The sequence below is a fragment of the Pseudophryne corroboree genome, chromosome 3, assembly GCF_028390025.1.
Source record: "Pseudophryne corroboree isolate aPseCor3 chromosome 3, aPseCor3.hap2, whole genome shotgun sequence".
NCBI lineage: Eukaryota > Metazoa > Chordata > Amphibia > Anura > Myobatrachidae > Pseudophryne > Pseudophryne corroboree.
The window spans coordinates 732,598,230-732,622,106 of NC_086446.1; the positions used below are offsets into that span (position 1 = coordinate 732,598,230).

At 47.0% G+C, this 23,877-nt stretch overlaps 1 protein-coding gene across 1 annotated transcript in view; it reads right to left on the reverse strand.

Moving 5' to 3' along the window:
• Positions 1-23,877, reverse strand: part of PTPRE (protein tyrosine phosphatase receptor type E) — a 297,445-nt gene that overhangs the window by 50,953 nt on the left and 222,615 nt on the right. Inside the window, exons 12-13 of the mRNA XM_063962220.1 lie at positions 13,539-13,674; positions 5,324-5,473 (exon numbers count right to left, since the gene is read on the reverse strand). Coding sequence (XP_063818290.1) covers positions 5,324-5,473; positions 13,539-13,674 — 286 coding nt within the window. The remainder of the gene's footprint in view (positions 1-5,323; positions 5,474-13,538; positions 13,675-23,877) is intronic.

Consider the following 23,877-nt stretch of genomic DNA (forward strand, 5'->3'; position numbering starts at 1 on the left):
GGGTGTGAACTGGCTCCTCCCTCTATGCCCCTCCTCCAGACCTCAGTTTAGAAAATGTGCCCAGGCAGACTGGATGCACTCCAGGGGAGCTCTACTGAGTTTCTCTGATAGACTTTATGTTAGTTTTTTTTATTTTCAGGGAGGATTGCTGGCAACAGTCTCCCTGCTTCGTGGGACTTAGGGGGCAGAAGTAGGAACCACTTCCTGAATAGTTTCATGGCTCTGCTTCTGGCTGACAGGACACCATTAGCTCCTGACGCAGATTCCAAAAGAAATATGGAGGCACTCCCGTATAAAGGCCTTGTTTGGAGATGGGCTGGATGCTTTAGTCTCTGCGGCTACTGCAGGTAAGTCGACATTCTTGTCTTATGCTCCTGCGCCGGCGAAAAAGTCACATCACTCTCAGATGCAGTCCTTTCGTCCCAACAGATACAATAAGGGTAAAGGTTCCCCTTTCTTTGCAGGTAGAGGGAGGGGAAGAGGAAAGAAGTCCGAAGCGTCTCCAGGATCGCAGGAACAGAAATCAACCCCTGCTTCTGCCAAATCTGCAGCATGACGCTGGGGCTCACTTGCGGGAGTCCTTTCGGGTGGGAGCACGTCTGAAACTTTTCAGTCAGCTCTGGGTTCACTCGGGCCTGGACCCATGGGTCTTGCAAATAGTGTCCCATGGATACAAACTGGAGTTTCAAGACGTCCCCCATGCCGATTTTTCAAATTGACCTTGCCAGCTTCTCTTCCGGACAGAGAAGTAGTATCAGCTGCAATTTAAAAATTATGTCAGGATCAAGTCATTGTACTGGTACCCTTGTCACAACAGAGAGAAGGGTTTTATTCAAGCCTCTTCGTGGTTCCGAAATCTCTGAATCTTTACCTAAAAAGTTCAAGTTCAAGATGGAATCTCTGAGAGCAGTGATTTCCAGTCTGGAGGAAGGGGACTTCATGGTATCAGTAGACATAAAAGATGCTTACTTACATGTTCCCATTTATCCTCCTCATCAAGCGTATCTGAGATTCGCAGTACAGGATTGCCATTACCAGTTCCAGACGTTGCCGTTCGGGCTCTCCACGGCAACGAGGGTGTTCACCACGGTGATGGCAGAGATGATGGTCCTCCTTCGACAACAAGGAGTCAATATAATTCCTTACCTGGACGATGTCCTGATAAAAGCGAGATCCAGGGAACGGTTGGTGCAGAACATTGCACTCTCCCTGTCAGTACTCCAACAACACGGTTGGATCATGAATTATCCAAAGTCACAGTTGGAACGGACAACAAGATTGTCCTTTCTGGGGATGATACTGGACACGAAGGTACAGAGGGTATTTCTTCCAGTGGAAAAGGCTCTGGAAATCCAGAGAATGGTCAAGCAAATTTTGAAATCAACAAGAGTGTCGATCCATCAATGCATTCGGTTGTTGGGAAAGATGGTAGCGGCCTACGAGGCCATACAGTTTGGCCGATTCCATGCCAAAGTATCCCAGTGGGACCTGTTGGACAAGTGGTCCGGATCCCACCTACACATGCACCAGAAGATAATCCTGTCCTCCAAAACCAGGATTTCACTCCTGTGGTGACTACACAGTTCTCACCTGTTAGAGGGACGCAGGTTCGGGATTCAGGACTGGGTCCTAGAAATCACGGATGCAAGTGTCCGAGGCTGGGGAGCAGGAAAAAGCTTCCAAGGAAAATGGTCAAGTCAGGAAACCTGTCTTCACATAAACGTTCTGGAATTGAGAGCCATTTACAACGGCCTTCTACAAGCGGTGCATTTTCTTCAAGATCAACCCGTGCAGATCCAATCGGACAATGTAACAGCAGTCGCGTACATAAACCGTCAAGGCGGAGCGAAAAGCAGAGCGGCAATGGCAGAGGTGACAAAGATCCTCCTCTGGGCAGAAAGACATGTAAGAGCTCTGTCAGCAGTTTTCATTCCGGGAGTGGACAACTGGGAAGCAGACTTCCTCAGCAGACACGATCTCCATCCAGGAGAGTGGGGCCTCCACCAAGAAGTCTTCGTAGAGGTGACAAGTCTTTGGGGAGTTCCTCAAGTAGACATGATGGCATCTCGTCTCAACATGAAGCTTCAGAGATATTGTTCCAGGTCGAGTGACCCTCAAGCAATAGCAGTGGATGCACTGGTGACCCAGTGGGTGTTTTGGTCGGTATATGTCTTCCCTCTACTTCCACTAATACCAAAAGTTCTCAAAATAATAAGAACAACAAGGGTTCAAGCAATCCTCATTGCACCAGACTGGCCAAGGAGGGTTTGGTATCCAGATCTTCAGGAGTTGCTCATAGAAGATCCTCTGCCTCTTCCTCCTCGCGAGGACCTGCTGCAGCAGGGGCCGTGCGTGTATCAAGACTTACCGCGGCTACGTTTGACGGCATGGCTGTTGAGCGCCGGATCCTAACCCGAAAGGTTATTCCCAAGGAAGTCATTCCCACTCTTATTCAGGCCAGGAAAGGAGTAACGTCTAAACATTACCACCGTATTTGGAGAAAATATGTGTCTTGGTGTGAATCCAAGAAGGCTCCTACCGAAGAGTTTTAGTTAGGACGTTTTTTCCATTTTCTGCAGGCAGGTGTGGATGTGGGCCTAAGATTGGGTTCAATCAAGGTCCAGATTTCGGCCTTGTCAGTTTTCTTTCAAAGACAATTGTCCTCCCTTCCAGAAGTTCAGACGTTCGTGAAAGGGGTGCTGCACATCCAACCTCCATTTGTGCCTCCAGTGGCACCTTGGGACCTTAATGTGGTGTTGCAGTTCCTTCAGATTGGTTTGCACCTCTGCAGGAGATAGAATTGAAGTTTCTCACTTGGAAAGTGGTGATGCTCTTGGCCTTGGCATCCGCAAGGCGGGTGTCTGAATTGGGGGGACTTGTCTCACAAGAGCCCTTACCTGATCTTCCATGAAGATAGGGCGGAGCTGAGAACTCGCCAACAATTTCTTCCAAAGGTGGTTTCGTCTTTCCATATAAACCAACCTATTGTGGTGCCAGTGGCTACTGACACCTTCACTGCATCAAAGTTTCTTGATGTGGTTAGAGCTTTGAAAATTTATGTCGCAAGAACAGCTCGGATACGGAAAACAGAGGCTCTGTTTGTCCTGTATGCTCCCAACAAAATTGGGTGTCCTGCTTCTAAGCAGACCATTGCGCGCTGGATCAGAGGGACAATTCAGCACGCTCATTCCACGTCAGGATTGCAGATACCGAAGTCGGTAAATGCCAATTCTACTAGAAAGGTGGTCTCATCCTGGGCGGCTGCCCGGGGGGTCTCGGCATTACAACTTTGCCGAGCAGCTACTTGGTCAGGGGCAAACACGTTTGCAAAGTTTTACAAGTTTGACACCTTAGCCGATGAGGACCTCAAGTTTGGTCAATCGGTGCTGCAGGGTCATCCGCACTCTCCCACCCGTACTGGAGCTTTGGTATAACCCCATGGTACTAAAGTGGACCCCAGCATCCTCTAGGACGTATGAGAAAACAGGATTTTAATACCTACTGGTAAATCCTTTTCTCCTAGTCCGTAGAGGATGCTGGGCGCCCGACCCAGTGCGTACTTCACCTGCAGTTGTTAGTTTGTAGTTACACAAGTGTTGTCTTATGGTTATTTTTCAGCATGTTGCTGCAAATTGTTCATGCCCGTTGGCATGTGTTATGTTGAATGCCATGTTGTGCGGCAAGGTGTGAGCTGGTATGAATCGCACCGTTAAATTAAAAGTAAATCCTTTCCTCAAAATGTCCGTCTCCCTGGGCACAGTTCCTATACTGAGGTCTGGAGGAAGGGCATAGAGGGAGGAGCCAGTTCACACCCTTGAAAAGTCTTAAAGTGCCCATAGCTCCTGCAGAACCGTCTATACCCCATGGTACTGAAGTGGACCCCAGCATCCTCTACGGACTAGAAGAAAAGGATTTACCGGTAGGTATTAAAATCCTGTTTTAACTGAAAAAAAAGGCCAAGAGGAATAAGTCATAGGTAAAAAAAAAGTAAGTATTCTGAGAAAGTACAATGGACCCAAAGCTACATGCAGTATCATGTCAGTAAGTATCAGGATTATCAGACAAAGCCAGAACAATTATGGTTTACACGGGTGTGGTATGTTAGGTAGATTAAACGTAGGTCGACTACTATTGGTCGACAGTAAGTCAAAATGGTTTCTAGGCCGACAGGGACTCTAGGTCGACATGAGTTTTTTTACTTTTTTTGGTGCCGTTTTCTCCGTACAGTGACCGGGAACCCCAATAAGTGCACCGTGTCCGCTCGCCATGCTTCGGGCAAGGTGCCTCGCTGCGCTCAGCACTGGTTACCATTCCCAATCGCAGTCCACGTGGATCGTAAAGTATGAAAAAGTTTAAAAAATGTGAAAAACTCATGTCGACCTTTTGTCATGTCCACCTAGAACCCCTGTCGACCTACTTACTGTCGACCAATAGTGTCGACCTAAAGACCGGATCTCGGTTTACATAGGAGGATAACCAGGAGGCAGCAGAATGACTAGGTTTGCATCTGAACGAAGCCCAAGGCTACTGGATACAAGGGGGGTAATTCAGACCTGATCGCTGGGCTGCATTTTTTGCTGCCCTGCGATCAGATAGTGGTGTCACTGGTGACACAGCGATGAGCTCCAAGATGACCGTGGAGACCATGCTAACCCTGTATTCTATTACTGTTGTATGCGGTGTACAGACCACGTTGACACGAGGCCTATTAAATACACTGTAAAGAAGTGTGTAACGTTTGAGCGAAAAACCCCTTAGAGGTCAGTTACACTACTGCCCACACCAAAACGTCCTGGTGTAGAGACTGTTACTTGCCTCATTCATAAAAACGTATTGCTTATGCCCCCTGGTATGCTGGGGAAAATCTGTTTTGTGTATATTTCTAGTTTAGAACACCCCTTACCTTTCAGCACCTGAGGGGTTTTACTAATTTGATTGAGCAACTTCCATTTTATACTTCGGTTTAGAGAGTCATAGATAGGGCCTGCATTTAGAGAGCATGCCGATTCCTGTTGTGCCATTTGGAGGACCTAGTGGTGACTCTTGGTAAAATGGCTCTCAATTTAGATATATTATATAAGGCCAAGACTGGGTACCTTTATCATGCAGTGTTAGGGACCTCCAGTATCAGAGAAGCCTTGATGTTGGCCTGGAGGCTTAACCATATTTTTGCAAATGCATGTAACTAAGATCTCTGAATTTTCTACTACCATATTGTTTTTCAAATCTTATTGCTAATGACCCTTGGTGTGTGGGGAAAATCTGTTTTGTGTATCTTTCTCATTCATCATGATCCTGATGACTTTTCAAGTTAATTGCTTACCTTAAATTCTTGTTCAAGGCCAACTTTCTCAAAGTGTGGTGCTGGACTGTACAGCGTCTGAAGGTGTTTTTCTAGAGAGGCCACGTCAAGTTCTGTGTCACCGTAGAGGTAGTATTCTAGTAAGGCTTGATAAATGAAGGAATACTGCATCTAGAAGAGTGACAAATGTATAAGAGAACCAGGATAGGTCTTGGGAAAGATCTCCAGTACTCAGCTGATTATTTATTTGTAAATCTCAACACGTAAACCAATATGGTTAAACTGTAGCAGAACCAATCCGAATAACCCAGACACGCAGCAGGTCAGGAAGCTCCTGGAAAACATGGCAGTACGGCATCATTTTTGAACAATGTGCAAACAGACCTCTACTGTATGTCCAACTGGCACATACGCAGAAGCTTTTATGGTTTGACAGAGCTGCTGATGGCGGCACAAGTAAAACGGTGATACCAAATGGTATTACCGCCTGTCATTTTTGTCTCCTTTGTCAATTACATCTTAGCTTTCTCTGATGATCTATTCCAGCTAGCCATAATACCAATGTACATAATAACAGGCGCAATATTTTCCCTCCTAAAAAGTGGAGAAGAAGTTGCTCACACCAACCAATCAGCTTCTTCCTAGCATATACAAATAAGGAAAGTCTATAAAATGATAGGTAGAAGTTCATAGATGGCTATGGGCAACTTTCCCACTATTTAAAAGGCTGGATACATCTTGCAACAACAGAACATATCTTGCTCTTACTTTCTTTTCTCACCAATGGGAAAAATCAACTGATGTATGTTTAGGTGCTGTGGTGGGGGTGAGTTGTGTAATATAAGTGGTGCATGTACAGTATACGACAGTCAGATGACAATGGAGCGGTTTGTCTCTCCCATGTCGCAACGTTACATTATTGTTATTTCTCTGACGTCCTAGTGGATGCTGGGAACTCCGTAAGGACCATGGGGAATAGCGGCTCCGCAGGAGACTGGGCACAAAAGTAAAAGCTTTCTGACTAGCTGGTGTGCACTGGCTCCTCCCCCTATGACCCTCCTCCAAGCCTCAGTTAGATTTTTGTGCCCGGCCGAGAAGGGTGCATGCTAGGTAGCTCTCCAGAGCTGCTTAGAGTAAAAGTTTTAAATAGTTTTTTTTATTTTCAGTGAGACCTGCTGGCAACAGGCTCACTGCATCGTGGGACTAAGGGGAGAAGAAGCGAACTCACCTGAATGCAGAGTGGATTGGGCTTCTTGGCTACTGGACATTAGCTCCAGAGGGACGATCACAGGTTCAGCCTGGATGGGTCCCGGAGCCGCGCCGCCGGCCCCCTTACAGAGCCAGAAGAGCGAAGAGGTCCGGAAAAATCGGCGGCAGAAGACGTTCCTGTCTTCAATAAGGTAGCGCACAGCACTGCAGCTGTGCGCCATTGCTCTCAGCACACTTCACACTCCGGTCACTGAGGGTGCAGAGCGCTGGGGGGGAGCGCCCTGAGACGCAATAAAACATGTTTTAAACCTTATATGGCTAAAGAAATGCATCACATATAGCTCCTGGGCTATATGGATGCATTTAACCCCTGCCAGATTTCCTAAAAAAAGTGGGAGAAAAGGCCGCCGTGAAGGGGGCGGAGCCTATCTCCTCAGCACACAAGCGCCATTTTCCCTCACAGCTCCGCTGGAAGGACGGCTCCCTGACTCTCCCCTGCAGTCCTGCTACAGAATCAGGGTAAAACAAGAGAGGGGGGGCACTAATTGGCAGAAAATACATATACAGCAGCTATAGAAGGGAGAAACACTTATATAAGGTTATCCCTGCATATATATAGCGCTCTGGTGTGTGCTGGCAAACTCTCCCTCTGTCTCCCCAAAGGGCTCGTGGGGTCCTGTCCTCTATCAGAGCATTCCCTGTGTGTGTGCTGTGTGTCGGTACGATTGTGTCGACATGTATGAGGAGGAAAATGATGTGGAGGCGGAGCAATTGCCTGTAATAGTGATGTCACCCCCTAGGGAGTCGACACCTGACTGGATGGTAGTATGGAAGGAATTACGTGGCAGTGTCAGCACTTTGCAAAAAACTGTTGACGACATGAGACAGCCGGCAAATCAGTTAGTGCCTGTCCAGGCGTCTCAAACACCGTCAGGGGCTCTAAAGCGCCCGTTACCTCAGATGGTCGACACAGACCCAGACACGGATACTGACTCCAGTGTCGACGGTGACGAGACAAACGTAATGTCCAGTAGGGCCACACGTTACATGATCACGGCAATGAAGGAGGCTTTGAACATTTCTGATACTACAAGTACCACAAAAAGGGGTATTATGTGGGGTGTGAAAAAACTACCCATAGTTTTTCCTGAATCAGATGAATTAAATGAGGTGTGTGACTGACAAAGCGTGGGTTTCCCCCGATAAAAAACTGCTGATTTCTAATAAATTATTGGCATTATACCCTTTCCCGCCAGAGGTTAGGGCGCGTTGGGAAACACCCCCTAGGGTAGATAAGGCACTCATACGCTTATCAAAACAAGTGGCGTTACCGTCTCCTGATACGGCTGCCCTCAAGGAACCAGCTGATAGAAAGCTGGAAAATATCCTAAAAGGTATATACACACATACTGGTGTTATACTACGACCAGCAATCGCCTCAACCTGGATGTGCAGCGCTGGAGTGGCTTGGTCGGATTCCCTGACTGAAAATATTGATACCCTGGATAGGGACAGTATATTATTGACTATAGAGCATTTAAAGGATGCATTACTATATATGCGAGATGCACAGAGGGATATTTGCACCCTGGCATCAAGAGTAAGTGCGTTGTCCATTTCTGCCAGAAGAAGTTTATGGACACGACAGTGGTCAGGTGATGCGGATTCCAAACGGCATATGGAAGTTTTGCCGTATAAAGGGGAGGAGTTATTTGGGGTCGGTCTGTCAGACCTGGTGGCCACGGCGACGGCTGGGAAATCCACCTTTTTACCCCAGGTCACCTCTCAGCAGAAAAAGACACCGTCTTTTCAAACTCAGTCCTTTCGTCCCCATAAGGGCAAGCGGGCAAAAGGCCACTCATTTCTGCCCCGGGGCAGAGGAAGGGGAAAAAGACTGCAGCAGGCAGCCTCTTCCCAGGATCAGAAGCCCTCCCCCGCTTCTGCCAAGTCTTCAGCATGACGCTGGGGCTTTACAAGCGGACTCAGGCACGGTGGGGGCCCGTCTCAAAAATTTCAACGCGCAGTGGGCTCACTCGCAAGTGGACCCCTGGATCCTGCAGGTAGTATCACAGGGGTACAAATTGGAATTCGAGACGTCTCCCCCTCGCCGGTTCCTGAAGTCTGCTCTACCAACGTCTCCCTCCGACAGGGAGGCAGAATTGGAAGCTATTCACAAGCTGTATTCCCAGCAGGTGATAATCAAGGTACCCCTCCTACAACAGGGAAAGGGGTATTATTCCACGCTGTTTGTGGTACCGAAGCCGGACGGCTCGGTGAGACCGATTTTAAATCTGAAATCATTGAACACTTACATAAAAAGGTTCAAATTCAAGATGGAATCACTCAGAGCAGTGATAGCGAACCTGGAAGAAGGGGACTATATGGTGTCTCTGGACATCAAAGATGCTTATCTCCATGTCCCAATCTACCCTTCTCACCAAGGGTACCTCAGGTTTGTGGTACAGAACTGTCATTATCAGTTTCAGACGCTGCCGTTTGGATTGTCCACGGCACCACGGGTCTTTACCAAGGTAATGGCCGAAATGATGATTCTTCTTCGAAGAAAAGGCGTCTTAATTATCCCTTACTTGGACGATCTCCTGATAAGGGCAAGATCCAGGGAACAGTTAGAGGTCGGAGTAGCACTATCTCAGGTGGTGCTACGTCAGCACGGGTGGATTCTAAATATTCCAAAATCGCAGCTGATTCCAACAACACGTCTACTGTTCCTAGGGATGATTCTGGACACAGTCCAGAAAAAGGTGTTTCTCCCGGAGGAGAAGGCCAGGGAGTTATCCGAGCTAGTCAGGAACCTTCTGAAACCAGGACAAGTGTCAGTGCATCAATGCACAAGGGTCCAGGGAAAGATGGTGGCTTCTTACGAAGCGATTCCATTCGGAAGATTCCATGCAAGGACTTTTCAGTGGGATCTGCTGGACAAATGGTCCGGATCGCATCTTCAGATGCATCAGCGGATAACCCTATCTCCAAGGACAAGGGTGTCTCTCCTGTGGTGGTTGCAGAGTGCTCATCTTCTAGAGGGCCGCAGATTCGGCATTCAGGACTGGATTCTGGTGACCACGGATGCCAGCCTGAGAGGCTGGGGAGCAGTCACACAGGGAAGAAATTTCCAGGGCTTGTGGTCAAGCATGGAAACGTCTCTTCACATAAATATCCTGGAACTAAGGGCAATTTACAATGCCCTAAGCCAAGCAAGGCCTCTGCTTCAGGGTCAGTCGGTATTGATCCAATCGGACAACATCACGGCAGTCGCCCACGTAAACAGACAGGGCGGCACAAGAAGCAGGAGGGCAATGGCAGAAGCTGCAAGGATTCTTCGCTGGGCGGAAAATCATGTGATAGCACTGTCAGCAGTGTTCATTCCGGGAGTGGACAACTGGGAAGCAGACTTCCTCAGCAGACACGACCTCCACCCGGGAGAGTGGGGACTTCATCCAGAAGTCTTCCACATGATTGTAAACCGTTGGGAAAAACCAAAGGTGGACATGATGGCGTCCCGCCTCAACAAAAAACTAGACAGGTATTGCGCCAGGTCAAGGGACCCTCAGGCAATAGCTGTGGACGCTCTGGTAACACCGTGGGTGTACCAGTCAGTGTATGTGTTCCCTCCTCTGCCTCTCATACCCAAGGTATTGAGAATTATAAGACGGAGAGGAGTAAGAACTATACTCGTGGCTCCGGATTGGCCAAGAAGGACTTGGTACCCGGAACTTCAAGAGATGCTCACAGAGGACCCGTGGCCTCTACCTCTAAGGAAGGACCTGCTCCAGCAGGGACCTTGTCTGTTCCAAGACTTACCGCGGCTGCGTTTGACGGCATGGAGGTTGAACGCCGGATCCTGAAGGAAAAAGGCATTCCAGATGAAGTCATCCCTACCCTGGTCAAGGCCAGGAAGGATGTAACCGCAAAACATTATCACCGCATTTGGCGAAAATATGTTGCGTGGTGTGAGGCCAAGAAGGCCCCTACAGAGGAATTTCAACTGGGTCGTTTCCTGCATTTCCTGCAAACAGGACTATCTATGGGCCTTAAATTAGGGTCCATTAAGGTTCAAATTTCGGCCCTGTCGATCTTCTTCCAAAAAGAACTGGCTTCAGTGCCTGAAGTTCAGACGTTTGTCAAAGGGGTACTGCATATACAGCCTCCTTTTGTGCCTCCAGTGGCACCTTGGGATCTCAATGTAGTGTTGAGTCTCCTAAAATCACATTGGTTTGAACCACTCACCACTGTGGAATTGAAATATCTCACATGGAAAGTGGTCATGCTGTTAGCCCTGGCTTCAGCCAGGCGTGTCTCAGAATTGGCGGCTTTGTCATATAAAAGCCCTTACCTAATTTTTCATTCAGACAGGGCAGAACTGAGGACTCGCCCTCAATTTCTCCCTAAGGTGGTTTCAGCGTTTCACATAAACCAGCCTATTGTGGTGCCTGCGGCTACTAGGGACTTGGAGGACTCCAAGTTGCTGGACGTAGTCAGGGCCCTGAAAATATATGTTTCCAGGACGGCTGGAGTCAGAAAATCTGACTCGCTGTTTATCCTGTATGCACCCAACAAGCTGGGTGCTCCTGCTTCTAAGCAGACGATTGCTTGTTGGATTTGTAGTACAATTCAGCTTGCACATTCTGTGGCAGGCCTGCCACAGCCAAAATCTGTAAAAGCCCATTCCACAAGGAAAGTGGGCTCATCTTGGGCGGCTGCCCGAGGGGTCTCGGCTTTACAACTTTGCCGAGCAGCTACTTGGTCAGGGGCAAACACGTTTGCTAAATTCTACAAATTTGATACCCTGGCTGAGGAGGACCTGGAGTTCTCTCATTCGGTGCTGCAGAGTCATCCGCACTCTCCCGCCCGTTTGGGAGCTTTGGTATAATCCCCATGGTCCTTACGGAGTTCCCAGCATCCACTAGGACGTCAGAGAAAATAAGAATTTACTTACCGATAATTCTATTTCTCATAGTCCGTAGTGGATGCTGGGCGCCCATCCCAAGTGCGGATTGTCTGCAATACTTGTATATAGTTATTGTTACAAAAATCGGGTTGTTTATTGTTGTGAGCCATCTTTTCAGAGGCTCCTACGTTTATCATACTGTTAACTGGGTTCAGATCACAAGTTGTACGGTGTGATTGGTGTGGCTGGTATGAGTCTTGCCCGGGATTCAAGATCCTTCCTTATTATGTACGTTTGTCCGGGCACAGTATCCTAACTGAGGCTTGGAGGAGGGTCATAGGGGGAGGAGCCAGTGCACACCAGCTAGTCAGAAAGCTTTTACTTTTGTGCCCAGTCTCCTGCGGAGCCGCTATTCCCCATGGTCCTTACGGAGTTCCCAGCATCCACTACGGACTATGAGAAATAGAATTATCGGTAAGTAAATTCTTATTTTACACTGGTTTACATGCGCCTAATCATGTGCTCGTGCCAATACAATGCTCAAATACTATCTGTAAGGCTACAAAAAACAGGCCACTCGTTAGTACGGGAACACCTTCAACAATGCTCTTGTAATTCGTGAGACTATCTTGACCAGCAATTTAGGGGGACATTTACTAAGCAGTGATAAGAGCAGAGAAGTGAGCCAGTGGAGAAGTTGCCCATGGCAACCAATCAGCACTGAAGTAACATCTATAATTTGCATACTATAAAATGATACAGAGCTGCTGATTGGTTAATGGGGCCACTTCTCCACTGGCTCACTTCTCCGCTCTTATCACTGCTTAGTAAATGTCCTCCTTAATCTTGTTCTTACACAGAATGCAGGATCAAGACTACAACTAGGCGGCATGTCCCACTGACCGTCCAAATCCTCCCACGTTTTTCCAGCTCTTCATATCACAAGGTGCAAAACTCAGCTTCCCTTGTACTCAGTGCCCTCTAGTCATGATAGCCCACGTGCGGAATGGGTGTGGTTCATCAAATCGACAGTATCTAGGTCGACAATGTTTAGGTCGACAGTCACTAGGTCGACATGGATGGAAAGTCGACAGGGTTTCTAGGTCGACATGTGCTAGGTCGACAGGTCTAAAGGTCGACATGAGGTTTTTGTGGGGGGTTTTGGTGTTGTTTTCTTCGTAAAGTGACTGGGAACCCAAATTAGTGCACTCGCTTTGCTCGGCACAGATTACCGTTCCAATCGTAGTCCATGTGGATCGTTAAGTATGAAAAAATTCAAAAAAACAATAAAAAAAAACCAAGACTCATGTCGACCTTTAGACCTGTCGACCTAGCACATGTCGACCTAGAAACCCTGTCAACCGTCCATCCATGTCGACCTAGTGACTGTCGACCTATAGTGGTCGACCTAAACGTTGTCGACCTAGACAGTGTCGACCTTCAGACCGGATCTTGTGCGGAACAACAGGTGCAACAGCGGATTTAGCATTAAGTAACATACACCTGGGTCTAAGGGCAACTGATTTTCTTTTAGCAACAAAGACAAACCAAGGGAATAGGAAAAATCAACTGATGTACAGTTACCTGTGTGGGGATGAATTGTGAGGTTTATGCCCTATATTGTACTGCGTGACACAACTGACGAGCGACAGAATGGTCTGCGTAAAAGATGCGTCTAGGGCAGTGATAGGCGACAGGTGGCCCTAAGGCCACATTCGCCTCTCCTGTCCTTGACTTGTAGCCCTTAGATACTTAGGCCCAGATTTATCAAGCCTTTGAGAGTGATAAATTGCACGATGATTAAGTGCCAACCAATCAGCTCCTAACTGTCAAACACAGCCTGTAACATGGCAGTTAGTTGTCCAATGCAGCCTATCCCTGGTCTAGCGGATACGACAGAGCTTAGAGGTCTTGAGCTGCATAGAACGTGATGTATACAGTCACTAATAGTTACCTAACCAGACTGTAGGTAAAGAATCTCTGGTGTTCCCAGTACAGTTGTAGATCTAAAAACGCCATGTTTTGGGGTAAAAACAAACAAAAGGTTTCCAGTAATAACAGTAATAATGTAACAAAATGCAGGAATTGCCACAAACAGCAATTGCCACAAACTGCTCTTACATCAGTTTGAACCATTTGAGGCCGTTGACCGCGGATTTTCAAAACAAAATCAAAAACGTCAACTTTCTTTTCTTCATTCATCATGTCTATAATGGCGTCTATAACTATGAACGTGCCCGTCCGTCCGACACCAGCGCTAAAACACAGAGAAAGGGAGAATACATCAGTTTCAAAACTATTCACTCTATTCTATGATTATTGTTCAATGATTATTATTATTGCCTATGTGCATGGCACCTCAAAGGTTCAGTAACATCGTACGTAGGAGACAGAACATACAATAAGATTATATAAGTACAAGGTGACCACATTCGGCGGGTAGAAGCAATATAAAAATTTATATATAAATGGAATTGATACGGGATGCGGTTACCATCCTGGCGGTCGGGATCCCAGTGGACAGCATACTGATGCCGGTATCCCGACTGCCACAATGCTATCAGGGGGCCCAGGGTCATTCATACTCATGGGTGTCTATGACACCCATAGAGTGGGCATAGAACCTGGGGCGAGTGCAGCGAGCCACCAAGCCCGCAGCATGGCGAACCCAGCGAGCTGCAGCATGGCGAACACAGCGAGCCCTCAAGGGGCTTCATTGTGCTTGCCCCCCTGCCGGCATTCAGGCAGCCGGCATCCCAGCGTCAGTATGCTAACCGCCATTAACCCATTCCCAACGCACTGATACAATAAATGCAATATTTGCTATTTGCTACAGATGAGTGAAATTTTCTAAACTTTCTGTGCTATGTTCAATTCATCACATATATATATATATATATATATTGCACATTTCACCAATGGTGCTTTGGCTTCAGCCACCTTTTAGAATCATGATGACACTGCGGTCTACTGAATTTCATCAGGATTCTATATACTGTGCAGCCCTTGTGTGCAGTATATCCCATTACCATGGTTACTTGCAGCTCTGAGTGATCAGCTGATTATGTGAATCATGTGGGTGGGGCACTTAAGCCCTTTAACCACTTAATTGAGTAATTATTTTCCGAAAAACCGCTCAGAAAATGTTTTTGTTTTTTTAATGAGTGAATTAGTTGTAGAATGAGTATTTAACCTTATTCAACATGATTTTAGTTAATAAAATTATATTTGGAAAAAATTCATTTTCTCCCCCAAACATCGGTCACCAACATCGGAAACATTGCGACCATCGCTGCTTTCATTTTGAAAGCCTTGGCAGCCACCAGGTACACAGGGGGGTGGGCCTGGGGAGGGGGGGGGGGGGGGGGGGGTCATTTACACTGCTCCAGCTGCTGCTATTGTCCGTCCTGCTGTGCTGCAAACACTCTCTGATTGGTCGCATCCTGTGCAACCAGGTCAGATAGGACACTTGCTGGTGTGGTCATGCCAGGCAAGTGGTTAAAGCCTGGCTTCACTGACTGCTCTGAGCTGGTGATATTCTGATATATACTTATGCGTTCTGTGAAAGTATGTTGTACTCTTGTCTGGAAGCATTGCTAATAGACTTCCATCTTGCTCAAGTTTGGAATTATGCTTGGATATATCTTATCTGCCAGTGATCTCTGAACCTGGTAATCACATTGGATCATTACCTTAGCTCTGCATAAGAAACAACACTTTCTGCATCATCACAGACTTCTGGAAATCTGGTCATCACATCACAGCTAATACTGCAGTCTGTCACATGTTCTGCTAATTCATACCTGTGTCAGTCTTTCTGAAATTCTCCCTGTACTGCATTGTATCATGTACTCTCATGTCATGCTGGTTGGGTCCTGTCCATATAAGAATAAACAAAACGGTTTCCAACAGGATTGCAATTCTGGTTTGCTCACTTAGGGGCCTGTGTGTCAAGCATTTTCCCCCAAACTGAAGTTTCTGCATCATTTTATGGTTTGTAGCTATGTACTAATAGCATAATGCAGGAGATTTCACAGAAATCCCTTGCAGAATGCTAATTAGCACTACAGATTGCAATCCCCATTATCATCAATAGGAACTACGGGCCCGATTCAGACCCGATCGTTGGTGTGTGAATTTGCACAGCGGCCGATTATCGAATGACTGTGCATGTGTATGAACCGCACAGCACAGGAGCGTCGCCAAACAGCGACAGGATGGTGCAAAAATTTAGATCGCAAAGCGATCACAAGGTAATTGATAGGAAGAGGACGTTTCTGGGTGGTAACTGGCTGTTTTCAGGGAGTGTCAGGAAAAACGCAGGCGTTCTCAAGCGTTTCCAAGGCTGGTGTGTGACGTCAGCTCCGGCCTAATCAGCCTGTTTGTATCACACTGTAGTCCTGGCTGTGCACACACTGCACAGTATGGGAAAATCATTAGATGGTGGTGCAGCTGTCCACTGCCTGGCAGAATCTTTGCACGACGTACGCATGCATTCGCACACTTGCACGGGGCAGGTTTTCACTCTCCATGGGAGGCGGCTATCTGATCGCAGACCGCTGCAAAAAAAACACAGCAGCGATCACGTCTGAATCGGGCCCTATGATCTGACCCCTACATACTAAATCCTGAAAAGCTAAACTTTTCTTAGTTTCTCCACGGTGCATAGCAGAAATATGTTCATTATAAATAAAAATATCCGCTCCGATACAGTGCGTTAATAATCGCAGCAGTTCCATAATACTGTATATATCTGCCCCTTATACTGTCTGAATACAGTGGGTTTATGTTTCATGCATTCTGTGATCTGAATTAGATCTGGTTCATAACACCGTCATTGTCCAATTCAAGGACAGTGCAAATTTAAAAACACTGTGTGGAACCATCAATTAAAAAGCAGAACTAAAACATCGGACGTTCACACCCTTTGAGAAATTACCTGCTCGGCCACAAAACCCATTTATGTGACATTTTTCAGAAACATTGCCTATCTATAATGTCTACATTTGCTTGAATGTGAGCCTATAGAGATCCAAAGTCATTTTATTCCCAGCTTCAGCCACTAGGTGGAGTGTTTGTGCAATACACTAGGGGCTACTTGGAAAATTACTGGTATTCCGTGTGCCGTCCCCAACGCCCTCTTTACTTCTATTTATTTTTCAATGACCTGAAATTGAACTTTCACAAATTATGAGTCTCATTTAGCGTTAAGAGTATATCCAGTTAGAGGGTGCAAATTTGTCCCCAGACAATCCATATTGCAATGCAAGGGTTATAGAGGACATCACGGAATAGTGTTAACACAAAAAACAAAATCCATGTAGACAGATGCAAACCCTTCGAGCCTTTGTCATATTTGTATCTGGTAGCTTGTAATGTTTGTTTAAAAAAACTTGTTGATAGATGTTGCTTTCATTGATTAAATGTATCAGTTTAAGTTACTACTGAGATGCGCACACTTTTGAAGGTTAGAGGGTCACAAAGTATTGCCTGTAACTGATGTATAAGGGGGAAGCCTAGACTGCACACCCTAACTCTAAGCAGAATTAGAGGTGCTACCATGCTGAGACTTGTAGTGCCACATACACAAAAAAAGAGAGAGGTACACACGCCAAACACTACTAATCTGAATAATTGTAATAAATTATGCATTAAACATTGAGTAAACTTGAGGCTCTTTGCACAAAGATATGGGCCTACCCACCATGTCCAGGTGACCTCATCAGGTAGGTTCCTAACATTCCTAAGGTTCAAGTCCAGGGCATGGGACCCACTAGGCCAGCCCAACCAAACTGCCCCAAGGCACCACACTGGTGTTAGAAAGTGTTCGATAAGTAAGAAGCAGCTACTAAGTGTTAAGAGTACATAGGTGAGAGATATTAATAATAGTGTTGGGTGTTACAGTAATAAAAAACAAATACATAAATAACTGATATAGGTAGACATTACCAAAGTCATATGAAAAATAAATCCCTGCAATTTTATGTGTATATACCCAACTGCGTTTAAATATGCCCTTGTGTGAGGCTGGATTGCAGTGCAGTTGTTTGGTTTCTGCTTTACAATAAATTCAAAACGTGTCGCTCATATCTGGAGGGAGCTTTGTGTACATGTTCACTAAGGGGGTAACAACAGCAGTTACACTCCAAAGGCCCATTCATGTCAATGGACCATTCATTTAAGTGGAGTTGTGTCCTACATTTAAAAACCCCTGAGATTACTGAGCCATTGACATAAATACAGCTTCAGTGCATTGTTTTATTCCCACATCAGTAGAAGTTCTATTAGTCACCTCTGATGTGCGATCAAAGCAGGGATTCCCCCAGACTCCTCTTACTGCCAGCCAATCACATTGCGGTTAGTGTGAGAAGCAGCTTGTAATTGGCTGAACTACTAAGTCCTGATCAATTCAGTCTACAGTCAAATCTTCAGGTGAGCACTTTGCACAGGTATGCAAATGCTTCAAGTGGATGTAAAAGGCATAAAACACATATATGCATTTCTCTAACGTCCTAGTGGATGCTGGGGACTCCGTCAGGACCATGGGGATTAGCGGGCTCCGCAGGAGACAGGGCACATCTAAAAAGCTTTTTAGGTCACATGGTGTGTACTGGCTCCTCCCCCTATGACCCTCCTCCAAGCCTCAGTTAGGTTTTTGTGCCCGTCCGAGAAGGGTGCAAACTGGATGGCTCTCTTAAGGAGCTATTTAGTAAAGTTTTTTTTTAGGTTTCTAATCAGTGATTCCTGCTGGCGACAGGATCACTGCAACGAGGGACCTAGGGGAGAGACTTGCAACTCACCTGCGTGCAGGAGGATTGAAGTCTTAGGCTACTGGACACTGAGCTCCAGAGGGAGTCGGAACACAGGTCAGCCTGGGGTTCGTCCCGGAGCCGCGCCGCCGATCCCCCTTACAGACGCTGAAGAAAGACGGCGGAACGGAGGTCCGGAAACAGGCGGCAGAAGACTTCACAGTCTTCAGAGAGGTAGCGCACAGCACTGCAGCTGTGCGCCATTGTTGTCACACGGCTCACTGACACGGTCACGGAGGGTGCAGGGCGCTGCTGGGGGCGCCCTGGGCAGCAATATAAATACCTATTTGGCAAATAAATACATCACATATAGCCATTAAGGCTATATGTATGTATTTTAACCCAGGCCAGTTATTAAAAAACCGGGAGGAAAAGCCCGCCGAAAAGGGGGCGGAGCTTATTCTCCTCAGCACACGGCGCCATTTTCCTGATCAGCTCCGCTGGTGAGGAAGGCTCCCACTCTCCCCTGCACTGCACTACAGAAACAGGGTTAAAAGAGAAGGGGGGCATAAATTGGCGATATAATGATATATTAAGAGCGCATATATAGAAACAACACCTTCTAGGGTTGTTATATACATTATAGCGCTTTTGGTGTGTGCTGGCAAACTCTCCCTCTGTCTCCCCAAAGGGCTAGTGGGTCCTGTCCTCTATCAGAGCATTCCCTGTGTGTGTGCTGTATGTCGGTACGTGTGTGTCGACATGTATGAGGAAAATGTTGGTGAGGAGGCGGAGCAAATTGCCTGTAATGTTGATGTCACTCTCTAGGGAGTCGACACCGGAATGGATGGTCTACTTATGGAATTACGTGATAATGTCAACACGCTGCAAGACGGTTGACGACATGAGATGGCCGGCGGACAAATTAGTACCGGTCCAGGCGTCTCAGACACCGTCAGGGGCTTGTAAAAACGCCCATTTACCTCAGTCGGTCGACAGACACAGACATGGACACTGACCCCAGTGTCGACGGTGAAGAAACATACGTAATTTTCCTTTAGGGCCACGAGTTACATGTTAAGGGCAATGAAGGAGCTGTTACATATTTCTGATACTACAAGTACCACAAATAAGGGTATTTTGTAGGGTGTGAATAAACTACTTGTAGTTTTGCCTGAATCAGATAAATTAAATGAAGTGTGTGATGATACGTGGGGTTCCTCCGATAGAAAGTTATGGGCGGTATACCCTTTCCCGCCAGAAGTAAGGGCGAGTTGGGAAACACACCTTAGGGTGGATAAGGCGCTCACACGCTTATAAAAACATGGCGTTACCGTCTCTAGATACGGCCGCCCTCAAGAAGCCAGCTGATAGGAAGCTGAAAAATATCATGACCGTATATACACACATACTGGTGTTATACTACGACCAGCAATCGCCTCAGCCTGGATGTGCAGCGCTGAGGGGGCTTGGTCGGATTTCCTGACTGAAAATTGTGATACCCTTGACAGGGACAAGATTTTATTGACTATAGAGCATTTTAAGGATGCATTTCTATATATGCGTGATGCGCAGAGGGATATTTGCATTCTGGCATCAAGAGTAAATGTGATGTACATATCTGCCAGACGAAGACACGACAGTGGTCAGGTGAGGCAGATTCCAGACGGCATGTGGAAGTATTGCCGTATAAAGGGGCGATCCATCGGACCTGGTGGCCATGGCAACAGCTGAAAAATCCACCTTTTGTTACCCCGAATCACATATCGGCAAAAAAGGACACAGTCTTTTCAGTCTCAGTCCTTTCGTCCCCATACGGGCAGGCGGGCAAAGGCCAGTCATATCTGCCCAGGGGTAGAGGAAAGGGAAGAAGACTGCAGCAAGCAGCCCATTCCCAGGAACAGAAGCCCCTCACAGCTTCTGCCAAGTCCGCAGCATAACGCTGGGGCCGTACAAGCGGACTCAGGTGCGGTAGGGGGTCATCTCAAGAGTTTCAGTACGCAGGGGGCTCACTCGCAAGGGAACTCCGGGATCCTACATGTAGTATCCCAGGTGTACATTGGAAATTCGAGACATCTCCCCCTCACACAATTCACAGGCTGTATTCCCAGCAGGTGATAATCAAAGTACCCCTCTTACAACATGGAAGGGGGTAGTATTCCACACTATATTGTGGTACTGAAGCCAACCGGCTCGGTGAGATCTGAAATATTTGAACACTTACATACAAGCGTTCAAATCAAGATGGAGTCACTCAGAGCAGTGATAGCGAACCAGGAAGAAGGGGACGATATGGTGTCACTGGATATCAGGGACGCTTACCTACAGGTCCAAATTTGCCCTTCTCACCAAGGGTACTTCAGGTTCCTGGTACAGAACTGTCACTATCAGTTCAGACGCTGCCGTTTGGGTTGTCCACGACGCCCCGGGTCTTTACCAAGGTAATGGCCGGAATGATGATTTTTCTTAAAAGGAAACATGGACGCTTTCCTGATAAGGGCAAGGTCCAGAGAACAGTTGGAGGTCGGAGTAGCACTATCTTAAGTAGTTCTACGACAGCACGAGTGGATTCTAAATATTCCAAAATCGCAGCTTTTTCCGATGACACGTCTACTGTTCATAGGGATGATTCTGGACACAGTCCAGAAAAACGTGTTTCTCCCAGTGGAGAAAGCCAGGGAGTTATCCGAGCTAATCGGGATCCTCCTAAAACCAGGAAAAGTGTCAGTGCATCATTGCACAAGAGTCCTGGTAAAAATGGTGGCTTATTACGAAGCAATTCCATTCGGCAGATTTCCCGCAAGAACTCTTCGGTGGGATCTGCTGGACAAATGGTCCGGATCGCATCCTCAGATGCATCAGCGGATAACCCTATATCCAAGGACAAGGGTGTCTCTCCTGTGGTGATTACAGAGTGCTCATCTTCTAGAGGGCCGCAGATTTGGCATTCAGGATTGGATGCCGGTGACCACGGAGGCCAGCCTGAGAGGCTGGAGAACAGTCACACAGGGAAAAAATTTCCAGGGAAGTGTGATTAAGTCTGGAGAATTCTCTCTGCATAAATAAGCTTAGAGCAAATTTATAAGGCTCTAAACTTAGCAAGACCTCTGCTTCACGGTCAGCCGGTATTGATCCAGTGGGATAACATCACGGCAGTCGCCCACGTAAACAGAAAGGGCGGCACAAGAAGCAGGAGGGCAGTGACAAAACTGCAAGGATTTTTCGCTAGGCGGAAAATCATGTGATAGCACTGTCAGCAGTGTTCTTTCCGGGAGTGGACGACTGGGAAGCAGACTTCCTCAGCAGGCATGACCTCCACCCGGGAGAGTGGAAACTTCATAGGGAAGTTTTTCAGCATGATTGTGGACCGTTGGCAAAGACCAAAGGTGGACATGATAGCGTCCCGCCCGAAAAACGGGACAGGTATTCCGCCAGGTCATGAGACCTTCAGGCGATAGCTGTGGATGTTCTGGTAACACCGGGGGTGTACCAGTCAGTGTATGGGTTCCCTCCTCTGTTTCTCATAACCAAGGTATTGAGAATTATAAGACATAGAGGAGTATGAACTATACTAGTGGCTCCGGATGGGCCAAGAGGGACTTGGTACCCGGAGCTTCAAGAGATGCTCACAGAGGACTAAGGGCCTGGGGAGCTAAGAAGGGACTTGCTTCAGCAAGTACCATGTCTTTTCCAAGAATTACCGCGGCTGCGTTTGACGGCATGGCGGTTGAATACCGGATTCTGAAGGGAAAAAGTCATTCCATAAGAGGTCATACCTACCTTGGTCAAAGCCAGGAAGGAGGTGACCGCACAACGTCATCACCACATGTGGTGAAAATATGTTGCGTGGGTAAGGCCAGGAAGGCTCCACGAAGGAAATTCAACTAGTCGATTCTGCACTTCCTGAAAACAGGAGTGTTTTGAGCCTCAAATTGGGGTTCATTAAGATTTAAATTTCGGCCCTGTAGATTTTCTTCCAGAAAAAATTGACTTCAGTTCCTGAAGTCCAGATTGTAAAGGGTGTATTCCATATACAGTTCTTTTGTGCCTCTAGGGGCACCGTGAGATCTCAACATAGTGTTGGGATTCCTTAAAATCATATTGGTTTGAACCGCTCAAATCTGTGGATTTGAAATATCTCACATGGAAAGTGACCATGCTGTTGACCAATATCTCACATGGAAAGTGACCATGTTGTTAGTCCTGGCCTCGGCCAGGCGATTGTCAAAAAGAATGGGCGGCTTTGTTTTACAAAAGCCCATATTAAAATTTTCCATTTGAACAGGGCAGAACTGGGACTCGTCTCCAGTTTCTTCCTAAAGGGGTGTCAGCGTTGTCACCTGAAACAACCTATTGTGGTGCCTGCGGCTACTGGGGACTTGGAGGACTCCAAGTTACTAGACGTTGTCAGGGCCCTAAAAATATATATATATATATATATATATAGTTAGGACGGCTGGAGTCAGAAAGTCTGACTTGCTGTTTATATTGTATGCACCCAACAAGCTGGGTGCTCCTGCTTCTAAGCAGTCTATTGCACGCTAGATTTGTAGTACAATTCAGCTTGCACATTCTGTGGCAGGCCTGCCACAGCCGAAATATGTAGATGCCCATTCCACAAGGAAGGTGGCCTCATCCTGGGCGGCTGCCCGAGGAGTCTCGGCATTATAATTTTGCCGAGCAGCTACGTGGTCAGGGGAGAACACGTTTGTAAAATTTTACAAATTTGATACTCTGGCTAAAGAGGACCTGGAGTTCTCTCATTCGGTGCTGCAGAGTCATCCGCACTCTCCCGCCCGTTTGGGAGCTTTGGTATAATCCCCATGGTCCTGACGGAGTCCCCAGCATCCACTAGGACGTTAGAGAAAATAAGAATTTACTTACCGATAATTCTATTTCTCGTAGTCCGTAGTGGATGCTGGGCGCCCATCCCAAGTGCGGATTGTCTGCAATGCTTGTACATAGTTATTGTTACAAAAATCGGGTTATTACTATTGTTGTGAGCCATCTTTTCAGAGGCTACTTCGTTTTGTTATCATACTGTTAACTGGGTTCAGATCACAAGTTATACGGTGTGATTGGTGTGGCTGGTATGAGTCTTACCCGGGATTCAAGATCCTTCCTTATTGTGTACGCTCGTCCGGGCACAGTACCTAACTGAGGCTTGGAGGAGGGTCATAGGGGGAGGAGCCAGTACACACCATGTGACCTAAAAAGCTTTTTAGATGTGCCCTGTCTCCTGCGGAGCCCGCTAATCCCCATGGTCCTGACGGAGTCCCCAGCATCCACTACGGACTACGAGAAATAGAATTATCGGTAAGTAAATTCTTATTTTTAACAATTTGTTTTTCTTATGTAAACAAAATGCAAAAGGTGTAAGGGGACTAATGGCTCGACATCTCCGAACTATCAAACCCGAACAAATTTGCCCGACTGTACGAGGAATCGGAGGATGATAGTGAAGAAATGATGGTGCCGGAGGAGACTGCTCCCTCTAGCATCCAAAGGAGCGGTCCCTCTGGCGCGGTTGGGATAAAAGATAGTGAGGTACCTAGTCAGATGGTGGTGGTAGGGGATTCTATCATCAGGAAGGCAGATAGGGCAATCTGCTACCGGGACCGTGATCGCCGTACAGTCTGTTGTCTCCCGGGTGCTCGGGTACGGCACATCGCGGACCGAGTAGATAGATTGTTGGGAGGGGCTGGGAAAGA